We start from the raw sequence: 23,458 nt of genomic DNA, 5'->3' as shown, positions 1-23,458 counted from the left end.
GATATGATGTCAGGAGATGCAAGAGTACTACCGCTCTGAGTGCTAGTGTGGGCTTGGCAGTATCAGCGCAGATCACTCCTTCATTGTAGATGCCTTCCATTCTGCACCTGGGTGGCTCAGCTGTGTGGAGAGGAAGAAAAACTGATGAGAGAGGTGATCTCTAATGCTTACATAGGAGCAGTCATCTTGCAGAGCTCCAAGCAACGCCCCCCAAATTACTAACTACTTTTGATGAGTTTATTTTGCACTAGATTCCACTTTTGTCCTTCATGTCTTCAATCATGATATCCTTTTCAAATAAAGAGCAAGTCACCTAGGGTTAAGACAGTTTGTGGGCAGGGTGATGTGACCATGTAGTAATAATAATAAAAACATTTAAGGAATTAAATATCCCTTGCCATATATTAAAAGGTATGTCACCTTAGCATTCCATGACCTTATAAAGGAACTTGGCCATCATCATCATTCCTCTATATAGTCACAGATCTCCTAAGTGACTTGCAGTATCCTTATAATGTTCGGTAGGTTGTACTTTATCCCATATATAATGTTGACAGGTAACCTCTGTTTGGAACTTCCATCCCATTATATTGGAAAAAGGTTGCCTTCACTATCCTTGGGAGAATTTGATATAATCCAGCTATAGTACTGATGCTTATTTTGTTGAACCAAGGGCGTTGTCACCATGGCAGACACAGCACTTAAGACACAAGGCAGACTGTAGTGTACCAACCACAGTTGATAAGAAACAATAGAAGAATACAAGCTCAAGCATACATTTAATCAAAACTAGATCCATAAATAAATAATTATATTCAATCTGGTACTGTGGTGTTTTCCTTTTTCTTGTGTACTGATGCTCATGTTTTTTAACCTTGAGTACTGCTGTCCAGTCTCCTATGTATGTGCATTGAACCCCAAAAATGGTACAACTGGCTAATCCCCAATTAGCATATTTAAATTTCCAGTAAGTCATTGTATATGGGTTAGAAAGTACAGCAATAGCATAGAAAATTAAATATCTCTGGTGGACTGCAGCACCGATTAGACCATTCACTAGCCTGACAAGTAAAATATGTTTTCTGGCCTTCATGAGCAGTATGACTCCTGTAGCTTTTAAACCTGTAGGCAGAGCCTGTCAAAGTAAACCTTTTACCAGGAGAGAAACCTTGCTTTAAAATACTAAGCAAGGCATCACAAAGTAGGCCTTGTAGCCCACAAGGTAAAGCGCCTGATGTTTAAATGCAAAACGTAAAGATTTTGAAGCCTATTTGTGGGTGGTATGCGTCGCTCTTGCATCACGCAACCTGGTAGATGAACAACCCAAACCTTACATTGATTTATGAAGCCACGCAAGGCCACTTGCAAATCGCTGCGTCGCCTCACTCTGCCCTGGGAAGACTTCCATGGGCGTTGTGTGGGTGTTCCCATGCAACTCCCATAGTTTTTGATGCATTCCCAGATTTACCAGAACTTGTAAACTTGGGAATGCCCCAAAGACATACGCCTTCCCAGTAGAGGTGTTACAAGACGAAATATATTTATTTATCCTTGCTGCTTTCGCTTTCTTTGTGTGCTACAGAATTCAGCACACATAGAAAGAGAAATATGTCTTTCACCATTATTTTTGTGCATGAAAGTGTTCCTTCCTGCACAAAAACAATCCTACATGCAATGCAGGCACCCTTGCACCATGGTGCAAGCGTACCTGCGTTGGCACAAGGCTGACAAAAGGCTGCCGGCACAGGGGAAAAGGCAGGAATATGTTATTCTGCCTTATATACAGTATATTCCTGCCCTTTCGCTGTCATGTAGTGCAGCGCAGCAACATGACTTGCTGTGCTGCATGACATTCTTGTAAATAGGCCCCTTGATGTTTTCATTTTCCTACAGTGACTAGCTCCCAGAAGCATTTTTCACTGTTAGGCCTGAAGATGATTCTTTGAAGAAAATCCTAAGTACACCATGAGCCATATTTATGACCCGTTTTGCATCACTCTTGCACCACACAATGTGGTGCAAAGCAACACAAGCCTCAAATCGGAGTTTTGAAGCCACTCAAAGCCACTTTTGCGTGGCTTCAAAAAGTCGCAGTAACACGACCCAGTGCAAATGGCTGGGCTGCGTTATTCTGCCCTGGTTAGGCTTTCTCTGGGCATTGCATGTGTTCCCATGCAACTTCCATGGTTTTTGATGCATTGCAAGACCTTGTAAACCTTGGCATGTGCCAAAAACATATGGCTTCCCAGTAGAGGTGAAACGAGGAGTAATATCTTTATTTCTCCTCATTACCAGGGCCAGACTGGGTGGGCTACCAGGGCGGCGGCCGGTTTTGGGCCCCTGAGGGCTGTTTTCTTTTTACCAGGGTCAGGCAATATCAGTCCCCTGTAACATAATCAGCTAAAACCGGCCCTAGCAAAAAGCTCGGCCGCACCCCTCCCCCTCCCAACAGGGTGGCCGGCCGAGCAGTTTGCCAGGGCCGGTTTCGATTCCCAGTCCAGCCCTTCTCATTGCTTCCTCTTTCTGTGTGTGCTGCATCCTGCAGCACACATAGAAAGAGGAAAATGCCTCTCAAGATTGTTTTTGTGCAAGAAGAGCGACCCTTGAGCCTGCTTCCAGGGAGGTCGCTCCCCAAGCCGCGCAGCTCCACCTGACTGTGCCTGTGTCTGGGGCCCAGCTGCTGCTGTGTGTTAGAGGTCCGCCTACAACCGCAGGCGACCACCTGCGCCTCATCCCTGATGGCCAGTGGTGGCCTTAGGTTTTGCTTTTGCCACATTTTTACTGTTGTTGCCTTTTGTAACTGTTTTGATTTTGTGTTTATTTCTCTCCTCCTCCTTATCCCCCCTGCTTGTTGTGCCCGTTTGTTCCTCTGTTCCCTCGCCGATCCCGCTTCCCGCCGCTGCGTCCCCTGCGGCCCGCCCCCCAACTCCCATTCGTCCGCTCTCCCCCTCCCAGCTGCTCCTCCCTCCCACCTCCGCTTCTTATGGCAGCCGCTGCGCAGTGAAGGGAGCGACCCTTGACCCTGCTTCCAGGCAGGTCTCTCAACACATAGAAAGAGTAAAATGCCTCTCTAAATTATTTTTGTGCAAGAAGAGCGACCCTTGGCCCTGCTTCCAGGCAGATCGCTCCCCAAGCCGCACAGCTCCACCTGACTGTGCCCATGTCTGGATCCCAGCTGCTGCAGTGTGTTCGAGGCCCGCCTCCAACCGCAGGCGACCACCTGCGCCTCATCCCTGGTGGCCAGTGGTAGGCCTTAGGTTTTGCTTTTGCCCGTTTTTACTGTTGTTGCCTTTTGTAACTGTTTTGATTTTGTGTGTATTTCTCTCCTTCTTATCCTCCCTGCTTGTTGTGCCCATTTTTTTCCACTGTTCCCTCGCCGGTCCCGCTTCCCGCCGCTGCGTCCCCTGCGGCCCGCTCCCATTCGTCCGTTCTCCCCCTCCCAGCGGCTCCTCCCTCCCACCTCCCCTTCTTATGGCGGTCACTGCGCGGCCGTTTGCAGGGGAGCGCCGCTGGCGCAAGGCAAACCCGTCTGCGCCTGGACCGCGCCCAGCGCCAGAACCCCTGGCCCCCACGAACACCAGGACGCCCGACTCTGCTACGATGCCAGCACCCTCCACGCACTCAACACCGGACAAGCACACTCCTGCTTCCAGGCCACCCAAAGCGCACCCATGGACAGCGACGGCTCGTGGAGGGAGTTACGGTGGGGCAGGAGGGTGGGGAGGGGGAGGGGCAGGGTGGAGGTTGCTAAAAACCGGCATATGGATAATTGCAGGTAAGTAAACAATTTAATTAATAAAACTAATTTCGTAGTGCGCCTTGCATCGCTAAATGCAATGCAGTGCGAGCTACGAAATTCGTTTTATTAATTAAATTGTTTACTTACCTGCAATTATCCATATGCCGGTTTTTAGCAACCTCCTCCCTGCCCCTCCCCCTCCCCACCCTCCTGCCCCACCGTAACTCCCTCCACGAGCCGTCGCTGCCCATGGACCCTTCAGAACTGCCGCTACAACAGCAACAGACCCGCCAATCCACCCACCAGGACAGGACGCAACCACCTCAGATGCATACTCCTGAACACCCGCTCCGCACGTAAACACGCCGTCGAACTCTGGGACCTGCTCGACACATTCTCCCCAGAGGTCGCGTTCCTGACAGAGACCTGGATGAACGACTCCTCAGCACCCGACATCGCCATAGCCATCCCGAACGGCTACAAGATTACCCGCAGGGACCGCACCAACGGAGTAGGAGGCCGAATCGCCATCATCCACATGCCCACCCTCAATGTTTCAACCAACTCCGACGACACCCTCAACTCCGCCGAACACCTACATTTCCAGATCCACACTGATTCCAACACCACCCTCCAAGGAACCCTGATCTACTGGCCCCCTGGACCCCGGTCACCGTTCAGCTACTCCATTGCCAACTTCGTCAGCAAGCACGCCCTCACGTCTAGATATTTTCACAGGAAATTCTCAGTAATAGTGGAATCTTTCTCTTACACTATGTTGAAAAGGGCAGGCACAAAAAGGACTCTCAATTGATAATAATCATAAGTCTGTGATCTACAATAGTTTATCCCAAGTTCTATTAAGAGGCTCTTGTCTTTTATGCCCTGTTGGATGTGTCTCTAAGCTGTTCAGAACCTTGTAAGCTTGCTTAGGGCCAGCTACAGTATACTTTTTGTAGGATTTGTAAAAATCTAGGGCAGAAATCATCTGCATGATAATTACCAATGGATTGGCTGATAACTACTTTGGTTCAGTTATTCACAGTATATGGCCTGCAGCTACCATTCAGGACAAAGACCCCCATCCCCAGCCTTTTCCTAAAGTTTTCACAGAAGCGCCTACTAGTTTCTTTGTATCTGTAAACTTTGTGTGGGTTGATCACTGCAGTGATTTTCCATGGGTTGCTGGCAGTATTTACCTTGGGCTTGAGCATTTTTGGATTCCATCTTGAGGCGTGTTTGTACTGAAGGTTTGATTCCAAGTGTATTCTTGTTGTCATGCCTGTTGCTAGTATGTCAAATAGTTAGTTTTCCAGTGATCCCAACATGACAGCCATACATGTGATCCTGAAGACATTGGTTTTGTTATAACGGACTAATGCAAGATAGCTGACGCATCATCAATTCAATTCATAAAATTCCCACCTCATACCTGATTCTTGGACTACTTTTCTAGATAGTAGTTTACTGGATTTCAACTAACCTGATTGAATGATTTACTGACACATGATCTCTTCTGTACAATTCATCATCAGGTTTCTAAGTTCCTGCTTGTTTCCCCTGTTTACCATTGGTCCTGCAGGGTGAGATCATAGTGCGCATTTAATTTTCCACCTTGGGGAGTTTTCAGGTCATTTTGGAATTGTCCTCAATCATGTCTCTGGGAAGTGTTTAGTTATTGAACCTGGCAATAAGCTCTTTTGGCTTATCGCTTTCACAGCAATACAAGCAGGAGCTGCTCCTCTGTTGGAGCAGAGGAGCGGTGTCCCACTTAAAATCCCCCTAAACCCCAGAAAAATAAAATGGTAATTTATTACCATATTATTTTTCTTCCCGTCCCGAACAAAGCGTCAGGACAGGGGCAGGACTGCTGCTGAGTGACAGCAGCATGTCACTCAGCAGGGAGGGGGGTTGGCTTGTATGGCACTGTTTAAAGTGCCATGTGTTTTTGGCCAGCTGTCTTGAGACGGCCAGCCACACATGCGTACTTTAAACAACTCTATCCCAGCTGTCCAAAGACAGCTGGGTTAGAGCAAGCCATAGCCTCAACAGCTCTGTGGAGCGCCGAGTGAGGCTGCCCACTCCAATCAGGGCGCTGCTCTCATGCTGCATGAGAGCAGCTTCCTGGTTGGTCAAGGGAGTTGATGCTGCCATTTTAGGTGAAGAGCAGAGGACCAGAAGAGGACGTTGTGTATCGTTCAGGTAAGTTAAGTTTATTTTTTTTTATTTTATTTTGCTCACGCACGCATGCCCTCCCAGCCAATCCCCGGAGATGCCAGCCGCAACTGAATACAAATGCTTTTATGGTATTTAGATTAGATGATAGAGGTAGCAACCTGTTCGTACTTACTTATCTACCTATTCTTGCTTTCCTGGAACAGTTCACCTCCATTAAGTCTTTCTGTGCACGGACTTAGAATCCGGGGAGCACTGCCACTACACAAGTCACAGTTCCAGTCTACCCCATTTTGCACAAATGGAAATATAATGGAGTTTGCACATTTGTACAAGCGTATTCTTGGATTTGCTTGTACAAATGGCATTTGTAGGCATGTGCTTGTGAAGGCACGTAGATCAAATTATTTGCTATGCAAATTGTCACCGAATCTTTCACTTTTCGTGCATGTGTGAATCTGTCAACAACCTGTAGTAATGTAAGCTCCCTGAAATTGATAAGACAATATGGGACTTTGAAAATGTGCAAACGTTTATCTTTCTCATTGTAGTGCCCTGGCTGCAGGTCTTTGGTGGAACGCAGAGACCAGAGCAGCACCAGAGTCTTCTGTACCATCTGCAAAGACAAGAAAGTGAGCAACTATGAATTCTGCTGGCAGTGTCTGAGACCCTGGAAAAGTGACAGCAAATCTTCTGTGGAATGTGGGAATAAGGGGTGCAAGGACCACAGCTTGGAGATACTTCAGAATTGCAAGGTCATCGACACGCCCAACAGTGACATAAAGGGCTGCCCCTCCATTCGTGCTTGTCCCACTTGCGGTCTCCTCATTGAACACAAAAGTTTGTGCAAGTACATAATTTGCTGCAGGTGTGGTGTGGAGTTCTGCTTCTCCTGTCTCAACAATGCTGAGGACTGTCAAAAAATGAAGGTCATGACCTGTGTTAGACATGTTGCCCCCAAGCAAATGAAAATTCCAGTCTGGTCAGGGGCAACACAATGTTCAAGATTCTCATCCCAAATGGATTAACTCCCCTTCAGCTCTAAATGTGGCATCCTTTCTTAGGTGCATTCATGTTTAAGCAAATCGAATGATATTGTTGGAAGCCAAGTTATATTTCTGCTTCTAAACTCGTTAAAAAAAAAGAACACACACACTTTGTTATGTTATCATTCATATAGCATCAACTACAATCTTGCAAAGTTGATGCTTATGTAGACATTAACTGGAAAGAAGTGAATTTAGTCCATCAGCGGGAATATAAAAGATTGGCATTAATCCTGTTTCGTATTTTGGTACTGTTTACATGTATCTTCATTTTGAACACCTTTACCTTTGCTGCAGCTAATTTTATTTGCTGACAAAATGCTTCATTAAAATGATGCACAAATTGTATATTATAATAAACATAGCCTAAATGGGAAATTGTAGATGGTAACCATACCTAAATGTTCAGGCCTGTGAAATGAGAAGAAATATTAACTTAAGTTAGCATGTTGACCGAAAAGTAATGAATTAACACTGAAAGGCCTGTTTTTCGCATTGAATAGTTGTTTGTGCATGATGTTTTTCGTCTCTTTGCTGAAGATGTTTCAACTTCAAAAGCTTACTGTTAGCTAGTGAATAGACACTTGTTTGTATTAGACAACTGATAGTAAGGTTCTCACCAGGAGGAGAAGAAGCAACAGGAAAAATGAGCCATGTGAAAGTAGACAGACTGCTAAAAAAACAATGTTGTAACATTCAAGGACTAATGTCTGAAAGGCTATTATGTTCTGGAGAGAAAATGAGGAGTCCACCTGTTCCCAGGAGCATACTGAAATCCTATTGTCATCATGAAGAAGAAAGTACTATGTTACAACATAGAATTTGTGTGTTCATATTAGTGCGTTTTCCTAGAGTAGATGCAGATCCTAGGAGTCCTTTCCCCGACATTTTGGCCAGAGACTCGTGTCTGGGTTTCTTAGACTTTTCTACATGAAAGGTTGTAGACCTTTTCCTTATGCCTGCCTTAGTTGAGAACACTTTCGAGCTTATTATGTAAAATTGTTACGCTTATGCTTTGATTTCTTTCATCAGAACCCTTTATGGGTATCTGAACTGACACCTTTTCTCAAAATCCTACTATAGATTAGGTAATTTCTTTTATGGAAAAACCTTGTTGCGTCATTATTATATTGAATTTGATTTTGACTAATATTTTATTATAATCAAATATTGATTGATGGATTATATTAACGTCTAATGATGAGACTTAAATAAATAATGTTACTTTTAATGAAAGATAGAAAATTTAATTATTTGAAAATTAAACCCTTTATTCACACTAACTGTCTTTCTTGACTGAATTGAAGATTTACTAATTGATTATGTTCCTTTGCTGATGGTTTCTTCTTATTTCTCTCTGTCGACAATCACAGGTCCATATGACCAGTGGCACAGTTTGTTTAAAAAGTACAATTAGGGATTGAGGTATATATCTGCAGCTACACCTTTTCATATCTTCTGCACTGAAACAGATCTCTAACAACTGACACAGCCTTCTAAAAATAATAGTGTTGGTTCTTGTGTGCATGCATCCTCGGGAAGGGCATTCTAGCAACCTACGCAAATAAAACTTATTCCTGGCAGTCTCTGACAAGAGCTTATAGTTGCTCTATATGTGTGATCTCTAGACAAATCGAGGGAGCTGCATGAGCAAAGCTTTTCTGTTTCACCCACTCAAGCTCGTGAGTGGGTTCAAATCCACTCTTGTCAGAGGGCCAAGCAGAATCTTTTTGGCCTTGATTACAAGTGGACTTGTAAATATGTATCAGTATTATGGTTCAACACATCCTCTCTGGAATTCTAGCTGCTTACAGCTATAACGTTGAGCTTCTGTGACTGATTGGTCAGAGAAGCATGACTTACTTAGGGTTGGAAATCAATTGCTTGCATTTGTCTTCTTCAGTTTCATAAACTGCTCAGTCCGAAATTACAGTAGCTAAATATTTATTCCCAAGACGTTATCTTATAGAAATATGTCATTTGCACATTTGAGAGCTGTAAAAACAGCCTCAAATAAAATCTGATATCATGAATTAAAAATAGTTCAACACTTACATAGTTCAAAGATACTAAAATAATCCATCACATGTAAGTTGAACATCCTCCTAATTTCACCGATCCTAAGAATGTTCTTCTAAACTGAACAAAGTCTAATGCTGAATAGGAATAATAAATCGTGCAATAGCAATCACTAATCAATATTTTTCATTCACCATAAATTGTCTACTGCTGCATTCCGAGATAAAACTTGATATTTTCTAAAAAAATTGGATGAATAATTTCTATCCTTTCTCCATAGTACATAAACAATCAATAAAAGATACGTTATGCAATATTTAAGTCTAGGGTTGCATATGCAGTAATCATTATTTTGAGAAATTCTTGTCCTGAGAACCTTATAGTCTCCAAATTGGATTAATATCTACACAGATCAATAGAATGTCTTTTCATATACTTTTGACTGGTGTCGTATAGTTACTGCTTGCCTATATACCGTGTTAAGTTAGCATGAGCTTATTAAATGTTTAAACGCCATTTTACCTTTTGCTGCTTCTGCACACGACACATAATTGTTGTTTTAGCTTTCTGCCTAGAAGAGCGTTGTGATTTACACGAGAATAATATGTTATTGCTCTGATATCAACTTTGCTTAGTAAACGGTGTCTTTACAGTGAGTGCTGAAGCCTTCAAGGATAACTAAACACAGTGTTGTTGTGAGGTCTGATCTTCGCTCTTTCCTAGACATAACATAAATGCAGCTGCTGCCAAATCTGGCTTTAGGCACGTTTTATATTGCTTTTGCTTAGAGCAAAGAACACACTTGATGGGGCTTCGCATGCAGAGAGCTGTTGGAGGATGATGTGATCCCTTCCCATTAGGATCTTGAGGTATGGGGCCGCCCTGTTAAAACCCAAAGAGACCTTCTTAGATATAATATAATATGCTAGTTAGGGAGGGTGAGAATTAGGTGTTGTTAACTCCTATTCATTTCAACATTTTAGCATGTTGTCACCTTTTGCCTTTTATGGACTAGTAACTATGCTGATAACTTTGCTTCTTATAATATGTTTGCTTGTATTAGCTAGGATAGTGCGTTTGAGAACCCTGCATTAGTAAATAAATATTTCAAATGTGCACGCGTTCTCATTTACTCCATGTTCTGGTTTGAAATGATTATATAACGAAGGAGTGTTCATGTGTTCCACGCGACCTGAGGTATTCTAAGATCATCATGACACGAGTAGTATATCATTCATTCCTTAACCCCTTCGCTGTCGTTTCCGGAAAACGGTGGTGTCGGAAATAACCTACCTATTTGTGAAATAGGTCTTTTCAAGCTTGAATCTTTCTAAACGGTTTCCTTGAATTACTACCCAGTTGTGCTACAAAGTTTACTTTGTCCCTTTACGTTTCTGTGTCGTCATGGCCGCTACCGTGGACATTCCGTGGACATACCGTGGACATTCCGCAGCATAGTCACATTGCGGTGCGCAATCATTTGCAGAATTACAATGTCCCCGTGGATGGCATGGCCGTGATAATGGTGGTGAGTGAGGAAACGGCTTACCCGTACAAAATCTTCTATTCGTGGGTGACGTTTCCGGCTGTGGACGGAACTTCAGGTGTGTTCCACACTTACACTCCCTCTCCTGTACCGAATGAATATACACCGTACAGGGCACAGGAAGTACCTATTGATACTTGGCAGCATTGCGTTTGGTTTGGTGGCGCCCTCCCTCAGCTCCGAGGTTAGGTCTTTTGGCCATTCCGGGTGCAAATTGTCCTGCTTTGGCTGGATTTACTCCTCATCCTCAACACGGAAATTGTTCCGTGGTTGAACTACGTAGACTACATGTAGTCTCCATTAGCGTTATTCGAGCTTTGGTGCAATACATAACCCGTAATCTTCCAGGTGGGCCCCCGGGGGGTGGGGCGCTTCCGGCTGGACGGGGCGGTATGAAGCTCAGTCCCGTAATGGTCAATGCTGTGATGGGCAAGCGTCCCCAGGATAAGGATGACTTTCCTTTCTTGCTTGCCGAGAAGTTTGACCAGCTGGAAGCTGTATTTCCTAACACGTCTCCTGGTGAGAAACACAGGATTCTGACGATTAGTTTGCCCAAAGACTTGGCCCCTGAAATCGGTGACTGTGAGACCTGGGGTAGAACATTTGCGGCGGTCTATGCGAGGTGTTATGGCACTCCATCTATGGCTGTGCTGCCTGCAGTCCTTCAGCATGTTCAAGATGATCACGGACCTGAGGCTGCAGTGGAATTGGGTATGCGCCTGTGCGGCACCTTTGCTGTGGTTTGTGATCTCGTTCTTGCTAATGTCAAGGGGGATGCAGTGAACTTTTAGGTAGCTAAAGCTTTGGCGGCGATTCCCGATGCCGAGAAACCCCGGCAGTTAGCGAGAATTATTGTGGCGGCTTCTAAAACTGTGGGTCCCAATAGTAGGGGTCTCAAACCTTTTTCTACGAAAGAGAAAACACAAACCCAAGGGTAGAAGTCTGAAACGGACTTTCAGCCCAAGTCCAAAAAACAAAATTGACCTAAGAAACAAAAACAGGGAAAGCAACAGCAACAGAAACAGGAGTCCCGTCCTGCGTCTCCATTGCCTGCGCCCCCAGAGCGCAATCACGTGATGATTAAATCTCCTGATCGATTTCAGGTTTCTGATCAACGCTCTCCTCGTTAATTTCAGGACTCATCGGCCTCAGCGACCGGTGTTGGAGGAGGCGGAAGGGGTCGGGGTGGCCAGCAAGGGCGTGATCAGCCCCGCCCCAAAGAAGGTGTAGGAAAGCAGGATGGCTCTACACTGAAAAGACCGCAGTTTCAAAAGAAGAAAGTCGTCGCTTTAACAGCGAGATATGCCACAGATAGTGAGAACGCGGCTTCGGATTCTGACATGGGCTCTGACCTTGCTGGACAGCGCGGCAGAGATTACCATAGTGCGGGAGGCCCTGCATCCACTACTGAAGGTGACAGCGACTGACTATTATGTTGTAATCGAAACAGCTGATACTAGAGTTGCTCCCCCTGACAGACTTTATGAAATTGTCCTGTTAATTGAAGGTGACATACAACGTACCATAAAAGGGGTATTTTCGGAAAATCTTTCATCTACGTATGACATTTTGCTTTCGGAGGCTGACTGGCCCCCACCTTTTGTTCTCGCAGCTCCGCGAGGGGAGGAGGTGATCCTCCCCAGTTTCGCGCACACTGCCTCGAAGAAGCATGCGCTGAATTTTGCAGAAGAGTGGGCTAAGGCTCTAGCGCCGGCTCTGTACCGTACACATTGTGGTTGGGATAAATTTTCCCCGAACCACGAGATTCCTTTACGGTCTCAGCCGCAGCCTCAACCTCAATATCCCATTCGACGTGAAGCCAAAGCTTCCGTCGCGGGAATCCTTGACCAATTGCAATATCAAGGAGTGATTGAAACATGTGAGTCACCTATGAATAACCCTCTTTTTACTGTGACAAAACCGGAGGGTTCTTATCGTTTGGTATTGGATTACCGGCATTTAAACTCGCATTGCCGTACCTGTGCAGTACAGAATACTCACGGCTCTGCCTTGGTGGATAGTCTTGTGCGTAAGCGTTTTAAGACCACGCTTGACATATCCAACGGTTTTTATGCCCATCGTTTGGATGGTCTGAGTTCCCAATGGACCTCCTTTACTTGTGGCGCTGTCAAGCAACAATTTCGACGTTTACCTATGGGCTATAAGAATAGTCCAGGGATTTTCACTGCCCGCATAGTCTCTCTTCTGGAGAGAGTCGACCCGGATGCGTGCTCGTATGTGGATGACATTTATCTCACAGACGACGAACTTTGGGAGCATCTGTGTCGCGTTGACCATTTAATTTGTAGCTTTGCAGACATGGGTTACAAATTCAATTTTGCAAAATCGCACATTACAGAATATACAGTGATGTTCTTGGGCTACGAGCTCAACGATGAATGTAGAGGTTTGGCTCCTCACTTCCTGGAGAAATGCGCACAACTGCGCGCTCCGACAACTCTGAAAAAAATACAGTCTTTGCTGAGATTTTTAAATTTCGGGAGAACATACATTCAACCTTTTCCAAATCATGCTGGCTGCCTGAGCACTCAGCTATTCTGCAATCTTTGCAGGCTGATCTGCTAGCTTCAAAGTTCTTACTGACTCGTGATAACCACACCAACCTGGTGATAAGAATCATCCCTGGGACGGTGGGTTTCACGTACCTAACTTTTTTTTTCTTTTTTCCAAAAACCTTTATTGTACCTTCAATTTTACACGGCGTATGCCTACAACCCATCGGGCTGGCCGCCAATACCATCTTACAAACATCATGCATTACCTTCAGTATGGAATCAGCCTGTTTATTATTCGCGATCTGTGATACTGCATTAAGTAAAAAGGCACTATGTGCTCATGTGCATGCTGAGAAATATTGGTTCTTGGTTTTCCGTTTTTTTCAATAACAACAAACAACATTAAAGAAACATTAGGAATCACATTGCGGTCTTGCGTTGCTGATTATCAGTTACATGAAGTCAGTAGTGAGGTTTCTTTCCCGTGTCTCCTCCCGTCTAGGTCCTCCCTTCCTATGCTGAAGCCTTACAGTGTGAGTGGTCTACTGCCCCCTGACGGCGTTCCCCTGGATTCATTTCACATCGCACTCACAATATTATCCAATAGTAACTTTAGATTATCCCAAGTTTCAAGGCGTCCCGCCCTTCCCGACTTTGTGCTGTATATTATCCCATTTCCCCTTCATCATCCGACATGTCCTGGTCCTCCTCCGGTAAGGGCTCACATATTTCCCCCCTGTACATGTTCCACTTTGTCCAAATTTTATTCCACTTCCCCGGGCAAGCTCTGTTAGTGTATACTGCCCTTTCCGTCACCATAACCCTGTCCATGTTAAGGCACCATTGCGCCTTTGTTGGCACTTCCGCCGCTCCCCATCGCTGCGCTATGTCACATTTCGCCACTATCAAACCCACCGTGACCCAGAGTTGATCATGTCTGGACAAGTCAGTTGCCTCCCATACATTTAGGAGACACCTCCGTGGTTCAGGCAGCAGCGAAACCTCCAGTGTCTGTGACATAGTTCGCATTATCTGTCTCCAAAACTCCTTGATACGGGGACAGTCCCATATAGTGTGGAAAAACGTGCCCTCATCCCCGCACCCACGGAGGCAGAAGGGGTGTTGTGCTCTATGGATGCGGTGTAGCATAGTTCTGGTGTAGTATACCCTGTGTAAAACCTTTAGTTGAACCAGTCTCAGTCGTGCTGAGATGCTTACTTCTTTAGGTGACGCCAGCGCCTCGTTCCATTCATGTTCATCCATCTCACTGGTGTCTCTCTCCCACTTCTCTTTCACTAGGGTCATTGGGTCAGATAGATTATGAAGTATTTTACGGTATGTGAGTGACGTTGCAGGTTCGATCATAAACTCAGTGAGAAGGCGATCTTCTAACGGGGAGGACTCCGGCAGTTCCATGTCGGGGGGTATGGCTGAGAGCAACGCATGTTGTATCTGAATGTATCTATACAGTTCTCTCTCTCTTAGGTCATAGAGCTCTCTTAGTCGGCTAAAAGACAACACTTCCCCCCTTTCCCAAAGATCCCCAACTGTTGATATCCCTATTGTGTCCCAATGTGCGAAGCCTCTACTGTTTCTCATGTTGCCCAAGGCTCGAGAATCCCACAGTGGCGTAAGTTTGGTTAGTCTCCCCTTCCATCCTAATGCCGCAGTCGCCGTATGCCACAGCGTCGCGGTTAGCCTGGTGGGCCCAACCAGTTTACGCAGTTTACTTTGGTCATAGAGCGGTGCCAGTAAAGTATTTGTTCCCAATTGTGCCCTGTCTGCTTGGAAAGCCGGTTCGTGCTGCGGAGTGTGTAACTAGTGGTTTATGGGTTTGAGTTGAGCCGCCCAGTAATATAATTTCAGATTAGGCAACGCTAGTCCTCCATCATACCAACCCCTGTGTAATATGGCTTGTGCAATGCGCGTCGGTAGATTCCCCCACAAAAGAGCGGATACTAATGCCGCCACTCTGAAAAAATCTCTGTGCCACCGGATACGGAGTATTCTCAAGTATATACAGAAACCGAGGCAGAGACATCATTTTATGCAGTGCGGCCCTCCCTAGTAGTGTTAGTGGCAGCCCCGCCCAGAACTTAACATCCTGCTGTAGTCGTGCCATTGGGGGTCCCAGATTTTTATCCATAAACTCAGTTGGGTCTCTCGTGACTTGGATACCCAGGTATTTAAAGGAAGAACCGGCCGTCTTAAGAGGGCAGTCTGTACTCAACGCCGCCATCGGACCCCTCAGGACATACATCTCTGACTTGGTCCAGTTCAATGTGTATCCCGACACCATACCGTAGCTATCACAGAGATGCAGGAGTGCCGGTACTCCATGTTCTGGGTCCGTTAGGTACACCAGCATATCATCCGCATAAAGGGAGAGCCTGTCTTCCCAACTCTCATTCCAGCGTATTCCTGTCAGTAATGGCGTGTTCCTGATCAGAGTGGCCAGCGGCTCCAATGAAATCGCAAATAGTAACGGCGAGAGGGGGCATCCCTGACGAGTGCCTCTCCCCAAAGGAAATGGTTGTGAGATATGACCGTTTGCCACTACCTGCGCAACCGGGTCAGCGTATAGTAATTTAATCCATGCAATAAACTTGGGACCGAAGCCCAGACGGGACAGAACTTCAAACAAATAATTCCACTCTACCAGGTCAAAAGCCATCTTGGCGTCCAGCGTCAAAATCACTGCTGGAGTTGGTATCACATCTGCCCTAGCCAGCACCCCATGCAACCTGCGGAGAATTAGAGCGGTATTCCTATGCGGCATAAAACCAGACTGATCCGGATGTATGAGGTTGGGTAGATGGGGCAAGATCCTGGTCGCCAAGAGCTTGCCGAGGATTTTGACCTCAGCATTAAGTAGCGAGATGGGACGGTAAGAGGAGCAGTCCTCCGGTGGCTTCCTGGGTTTGGGGATAGCCACTATAGTGGCTAGTCTCTGATCTGGTGGAAGTATCCCCTTCTCTAAGCATTCCTCATACATTGCTAGCAGATGCTGAGTCAGACTCTCCGGTGTTGATTGATACCATTCTATAGGTATGCCGTTCGGTCCAAGCGCCTTGCCCGGATTCAGTGCATTAATGGCTATTTGAATTTCATCTGTAGTTATGTCTGCCTCTAATTCCGTAGCGACCTCCGAAGGGAGTGTCTGGACTTCAATCTGTTCTAACACTGCCCTAGCCATTTCCGGTGTTACTATTCGCTCTGGGGTATATACTCCTTCAAAGTGGGACGCGAGCGTGTCAACTATTTGTTCCGGGGTTGTGTGCATCACTCCCTGACTGTCTCTCACCTGTTGGACTCCTCTGGAACTGCCACCCCGCTTGTCGAGCCATGCCAGCATCTTACCCGCCTTGTCTCCCACTTCGTAAATTCTATTCTGCCTATCTGTTATGTAGCCTTTAACTTGAGTCCGTAAATGATCCGTGTAGAGTTGCTGTTGGAGGGCAAGAGTGTGTGACGTAACCGGAGTGGGGTGCAATTCATGCACCGCTGTAATTTCCTGCAATTTTAATTCCAATTCGGTTGATTCCTGAGCTTTTCCCCTTTTGTAACCCGTGATTGAGTTTATTGCATGACCCCTTAGCACTGTCTTATATGCTTCACATACGACCTCTGAGGAGCGCACTGAGTCTACATCCTCCGTGAAGTACTGTGCCGTCGCCTGTGTGAGCATTTTGCGTACTTAGGGGATCTTAAGGTACGTGGCATGTATAGGGTATATGCGTTTCCACGATTTCTCCTGGGTGGAGATCGTTAGTGTAATAGGGGAGTGATCTGAAATACCCCTGGGAAGGATGTCTATGGAGTTCATGTGTTGGATGCCCTCACCAGGGTCAAAATGTGGTCAATTCTCGACATGCTGCCGTGTACCGCTGAGTGAAAGGTGTATTGTCTAGTCTGAGGGTGGGTGTGCCTCCAAACGTCAATTAGACCCATGGCCGTCAGGAAACGCCTAAATCGGGAGGGTCCTCCAGTGGGAGGTAGCGTCGGGAACCTATCTAACTGAGTGTCCACAATGGCGTTGAAGTCTCCCCCAATTACCACATCCCCCTCGGGAAGAGTCAGGAGGAAGTCAGCCAACGTACCTAACTTTTAATGAAGGAGACACAGTACCTATTGCTTACAAGTCACACTTGTACACTTCGGCTGAAATGCGATTTTCCACTGTGGAAAAAGTTTTAACAGCTGTACAGATGGCAATTCTTAAAGAACGTGCTCTGTCACAGGGGAAACGCATGTTGGTTGTTACCCCGTGTCCTGCCTTGGAGGCGGTTACGAAAGCCAGTGTACCGAATTCGAAAGCTTTGCACACTCATTGGATACAATGGGCTGCTTCCTTGACGTCCTCGGATGTCACGTTTATTTTTGATGCCTCATTTCGGTCGCAGGAGTATTTACAGTATGAATTTGTTCATCCGGCTCCTCTAGCTATGCGACCTTTGGAGGATTTCCATTGCATCATTTACACTGATGGTTCGGCGCAGGTTGCGCATGGCTCTAAACATGCCTACGTTTCCGCATGCGCCATTGTGGTAGGTGCCATGGTGAACGGCGAGTTCAAGTCCAGAGTTGTACACACACAGACTCTAGGGGACTGCACTGCACAATTGGCAGAGCTTCGGGCTCTATTGCTTGCATTGAAGTACGCGGATCCTAGTGTGACGACTCTTATTGTGAGTGATTCCTATTACTGTGTCCAGTCTTACAATGAAAACTTGTTCTTTTGGATTCAAAATGACTTTCGTGATTCCAAGGGTAGCACAATAAAACATAAAATGATCTGGGTTCGAGTGGCTGAGCTTAAAGAGCAGTTGCCACTTGTGTTTGTAATTCATACTCTTGGCCACCAGCGTGTTGGAGTTCACGCTGTGGGTAACTCGCTTGCTGATGAAGCAGCGAAATCAGCGGTATCTACATATTTAGTTGCAGCAGCTACACGGTCCAAAAGTAAGATAGATGATGACATCTTGGCGGCTGTTGCTGTCACTGAGAAGGGAGGTAAATGTCCTATGGGTTTCCCTTCGAAGTACACATACCACTTAAGTCCCGATAAGGTTCCTTATGTGAAACTTCCTGGGGTTGGGGATAGGTTGATTCCCAACTCGGACTGCAGGAATACATTGATTACAGCAGCACATGAAGGTGTGGCGTCTGCGCATGCGGGCGTCTCGGCCACTGTATCACAGTTACAACAACGTTTCTGTTGGCGGGGACTGTACAAACAGACGCGCGATTATGTCCTTCAATGTGACATTTGCCAGCAGCTTAAGACTTCCACTGCTGCGCGTCCGCCACAGACACAGTTGTACATATCTAATAAACCACTAGGATGCGTTTATTTAGATCACTGCGGTCCTTTTTCTTCTGATACTGCGTATAAGTACATCTTAGTAGCAGTTGATTCATGCACACGCTTTGTGTGGGTCTGGCCCCATCGCAGCGCTGATTCACGGACTGTCATAAGAGATTTGCGTGTCTTTGTAGGGATTTTTGCCTGTGGTACCTTCCATTCGGATCAGGGTCCGGCTTTCGCCTCTAAGGCGTACAAGGATGCCATGATTTCGATGGGGGTCCAAGTCAAGTTTTCGTCTCTATAAAGACCTGAGGGTAATAGTGTAGTGGAACGAATGAACCGTGACTTAAAGCAATCATTGACAGCTCGAGTTATAGGCACTGGCAGAAACTGGCTGGCCCATCTCAATGGCGTGCAGCGTGCTCTTAATAATCTCCCTAGAAGGTCTCTGGGTGGGCGGACCCCATACGAAATGCTCTTTGGTATCAAGATGTATGTCCCGGACCTTGACGGTCTAGACTGCGTGGCCCAAGCCACAGCTTTTGACGTAGATGAACATTGCAATGTTTTACAGGATCTACAAAAGACGAGAGACAGTCTTGCAAAGGAATATTTGCCCTTCACATCGGATGATGCGTTGCAGATCCCGGTAGTTGGCTGGCTACCCCAAGTTGGAGAACTGGTTCGAGAGAAGATCGATAACAGGAAAGAATTTGGTCCTTCATATTGAGCTCCGGTTCCTGTGCTTGGAGTGAAGGGCACAAGAACAGTCATTTTACCACCACTTGCAGGTCGTAAGGAAAACAGGTTTATCTCAATTGACAATGTCAAGATACACAGAGTGGCCGATTCTTCTTAGTATGACACCGGCGGTCTCCTGTCTTTCGATTGGGAGAAATTCTGTTTTGGCCACTGCTTCTAATCCTGAGCCAGAGGTGGCCATCGAGATGCCTACAATTTCCAGTCCTTTATAGAGTACTTTGCCTGGTACTAACGTTAACGAACTTCATTATACTTACCAAACTGACTTATCTATGCCTGATTTGCAAACTCGTTTGGCTACAGAATCCAGATTTACTTTTGACACTGTTTTACATAACTCAAAAACGCCCTCACGTTTTGCAATTTATGCCAGTTTATTTAAGAAACACTGTTTGATTCCCCCTTGGACATATATTTGGCTGGGACTTTTTTCAATTTACCTTTTTATATCAATTGGTTTTGTGTTTTATTTTTTTCACATCATCGATGGACACTATGTTGAGGAAAGAACATGCATTCGACACCTGAATGGTACTTTGGCACCCCTTTCCTCATCGCATCCGGCACACAGACTGAAGAGAGACTTGACTTTTGTTAACATCACTGCTTGGCCTGTCCTTGATGGGATTGTGTGGGATGCGGTTAAATTTCAAATCCATGGCCAACTGAAGTTGTTAATGTCCCTAATGTGCTCAGAGTAAACATGGGGGATGTAGTAAAACAAAACATACGTTCTGATGATCGGGATATTCAGGCCGTTGAGGCATTGTTTTCTGATTTGGAATATTATGCTGCTTTTGATGCTGAAGATTTTTATTTAGAATCTGCAAATTATGGTGAATTATTTTGCTTCCAACATTTTTGCAACCATTATTTGCATAAAACAAATTCCAGAAGGAGTACTGTTAATTATACACTGTGGGAGCATTGCCCGGCTCCTTTACAGGGCAGTTCGAGTACTTTTTTGAAAAAGTACACTTATTTTACCGACTTTAATCAGTCAAATCCCGAGTCTTTTTATTTTAAAATGACAGAGAAGTCCATGTCCAAGGTTAGACTTACCGATACAAAGTTATTGTACTCGAAGTCCTTTCTAGAACAGTTGGCTGTAGAGGGCTACGAGTTATGGAAGGAAACCATTGACCTTAAATCTGTTTGGGGTTCTAAAAGTTGGCAGGTACAAGGCACTGAGGCTTTGCACCGTGCATGTCTCATCCCAAATCATATGTTGTTTTTAAATTCTACCATTTTTCAAACCACATGCTTTGGATTGGCTACTTCTAAAAAATTAAATTCTCCCTCCCTACCGGATTTAAAAGAGTATTCCGGTTGGAGTAATACTACTGACTTTTCAATTAAAGAGTTACAAACTCTTTTGCAAAATTCGTCATTTAATATATCCAGTTTGAACTCTAAGGGTTGGCTAGTGTGGCACAGAAGTGCAGATTCCTGCCAACATCGTCTTCTGGGTTTTGCTGATGGCTTTACTCAGGTTAGGTCCGATCCTCGTTTTGTAACTGACCATTCTGTCACCACTTATTGGGTAGGCAAATGATGTCAGAATTGGCTCAACGATTCTACCTTGGCATCAGTTAAACTGCATCTATCTAGGTTGACAGATGATGTGGATTTAAATGATTTCATCAAAGGCCCGGCTAGTGGTAGATCAAAAAGATGGATATATGCAATTTACAATGAAATCTGGAAAACATCACAGATTGAGGCGGCTAAGCGGCTTAGAGCTATTGATCAAGCAAATTTGGAAAAAGTGCTTGCAGTTGTAGATAATAGCATTAATATGCTTTCTTCCCGCATTTACACGTTAGATAATATTGTGTCTTCTGTTGTTGATATTGTGCACGATGAAGAATCTGTGTTGTACCATGGTTAAAATCAATTGCGTTCCATTATGCAATTTGCGTGGACCCTGCAGACACTTAAGTCTGGAAAAGTGCCTTGGAATTACATGAACGTGTCCTCCCTCTTTGCCCCTTTTAATTTGACTGAAAAGCAACGCTTACTTTCAATGAGAGATGCATCTTTTTCTATGTTACACATTGAAAGGCTGGAGTCCTTACCGTTTTCTGTGGCAGAAGCCACTGCAGCAACGTGGCTTATCCACGGGTTAATCACACTACCATTTGCTCTATTTAAATTTACAAATTGTATGCGATATATTGCGATAGGCCGATACGAACCACTTGGTAGTGCATTTCTGCATGAAGCCTGGTCGCTTCCCTTTACTTACAGATGTCTAAAAGATGGGAAAGAAGTTTATCTTAAAGGTGAAGAGTGCACAGAAACACCAGATCACTCATTAATGTGTAGACATATCCAATTACATGGTTCTTGCAACCAAGAACGTCCGAATTTAGCCTGTGTTTTGAAAGGTACTCCCGTTCCTGCAATCGTCCCCACTTTCACATTACTGGCAAACGGCAGTTGTTTACTTTTAAATAATGAAGATTGTTGTGGGTTAATTAGAGGTGCTGCTTATGTGGTTACAGTATCTGAACGTGTAGTTTGTTGCAAAAACGTTCTGTATCCTCCTCCACATGGGAATTCAGATGTTTCCATCTGGCCGCGAATCCCAACCTTGTCGGCAGAGTTCAATGGAATGAGTAGAATAAGGGCCCTTTTGTCTCAAAAAGAAGTGGCCCTGAGTTCGGCTCGTGAAACGTTTGTCCTTCACGTCGCCAACACCCGCACAGAGGTGCAGGCGCTATTAAATACTGACTTGCCATTGCATTTCAGTGAGCTGATTCATTCAATCTTTAACGCGTCCTCCACTTCTGGCCTCGCACACTTTTTAAAAATAGTTAGCAGTGGTCTTGTGACTTCATTTGAAAAGATATTTGGAGTCATTTCTGCTTTCTTCCATTCAATTTTCTCAAGCTTATTTGGAGGATTTCCTGTTTTGCTGGCGCTGGCTGCAGGCGTTTTGGTGATATTTTGTTTTATTAAAAATGGATGCCCTTCCTGTGTTACACGACGCGCAGCCCCACCGTGCACTGTTTTGCAACAGGATGCTTGATTACTATGGCACGCTGCCGCTTGCCACCTTAAGCGCAGCATATGGATTATCGTTTCGATTTTCCTATTTCACGTGTGTCCAGCCTGTGTTTCATTACCTGAGCTGCGATTTCGAGTGGGCCCTTGATTTGTGTCTCTGCAAGACGGTGTCGCCTAACGTGGATTTAAATCGACTGATGAGTCCCATAGTTACTCACGAGTTGGTTTGTTCTGGCGAAAGGATTATGGCCTTGGCAGCGATGCATGGACTAATGGGTCGTTGGAACATACACGCAGCAGCGCAAAATTTCTTGGCACACAGCTTTATTGAGAACCCACCGAGTTGTCCTCTGATGATGCTAGAGGCTCCGGTACTTGAAGAGCACCTATGTTCTTTCCCACTGTTAAATTGGATGGCTGACCTGTTTTCGGATGATGACAGTGACTTCCTGCTGGAGGCTGTTGCTGCATATTTTGCATATTCAGTCCTGTCCTAAAGGCTTTCATGGCCTTTTTGATGACAAACTGTTCTTATTTACAATTTTTTTTTGAAGATTATGCAGCAATTTTTCACCTTCCAGACCTATTGGCTTGAGTAAAAGTGAACTTTGGGATGGCAAGTTGCGATTTCTTTAAATTGACTTATGGAAACGATTTTTTCATCCAATATTAAATTTGACCTGGCTGATCGTTCTTGAACTCTGCTTCCATGATGTGCCTCTTGCCTTATCTTATCTTATCTTATCTTATCCGTGCTCGGATCATGGGGGGATGTCGTATAGTTACTGCTTGCCTATATACCATGTTAAGTTAGCATGAGCTTATTAAATGTTTAAATGCCATTTTACCTTTTGCTGCTTCTGCACACGACACATAATTGTTGTTTTATCTTTCAGCCTAGAAGAGCGTTGTGATTTACACGAGAATAATATGTTATTGCTCTGATATTTACTTTGCTTAGTAAACGGTGTCTGTACAGTGAGTGCTGAAGCCTTCAAGGATAACTAAACACAGTGTTGTTGTGAGGTCTGATCTTCGCACTTTCCTAGACATAACATAAATGCAGCTGCTGCCAAATCTGGCTTTAGGCGCGTTTTATATTGCTTTTCCTTAGAGCAAAGAACACACTTGATGGGGCTTCGCATGCAGAGAGCTGTTGGAAGATGATGTAATCCCTTCCCATTAGGATCTTGAGGTATGGGGCCGCCCTGTTTAAACCCAAAGAGACCTTCTTAGATATAATATAATATGCTAGTTAGGGAGGGTGAGAATTAGGTGTTGTTAACTCCTATTCATTTCAACATTTTAGCATGTTGTTACCTTTTGCCTTTTATG

The 23,458-nt window shown here is 45.0% G+C and overlaps 1 protein-coding gene across 2 annotated transcripts in view; it reads left to right on the top strand.

Moving 5' to 3' along the window:
- LOC147683312 (uncharacterized) overlaps positions 1–7,117 on the top strand; it is a 123,563-nt gene extending 116,446 nt beyond the window's left edge. For both annotated transcript variants that reach the window (XM_086943764.1, XM_086943765.1), the window contains exon 4: positions 6,466–7,117. In XM_086943764.1, coding sequence (XP_086799890.1) covers positions 6,466–6,942 — 477 coding nt within the window. In that variant the 3' untranslated portion in view covers positions 6,943–7,117. The remainder of the gene's footprint in view (positions 1–6,465) is intronic.
- Positions 7,118–23,458: the final 16,341 nt, after the last annotated feature.

This window comes from Lissotriton vulgaris, chromosome 11, assembly GCF_964263255.1.
Source record: "Lissotriton vulgaris chromosome 11, aLisVul1.2, whole genome shotgun sequence".
Lineage (NCBI taxonomy): Eukaryota > Metazoa > Chordata > Amphibia > Caudata > Salamandridae > Lissotriton > Lissotriton vulgaris.
The sequence above is the reverse complement of the archived record's forward strand: the minus strand, read 5'-3'. Positions and strand labels throughout refer to the sequence as shown.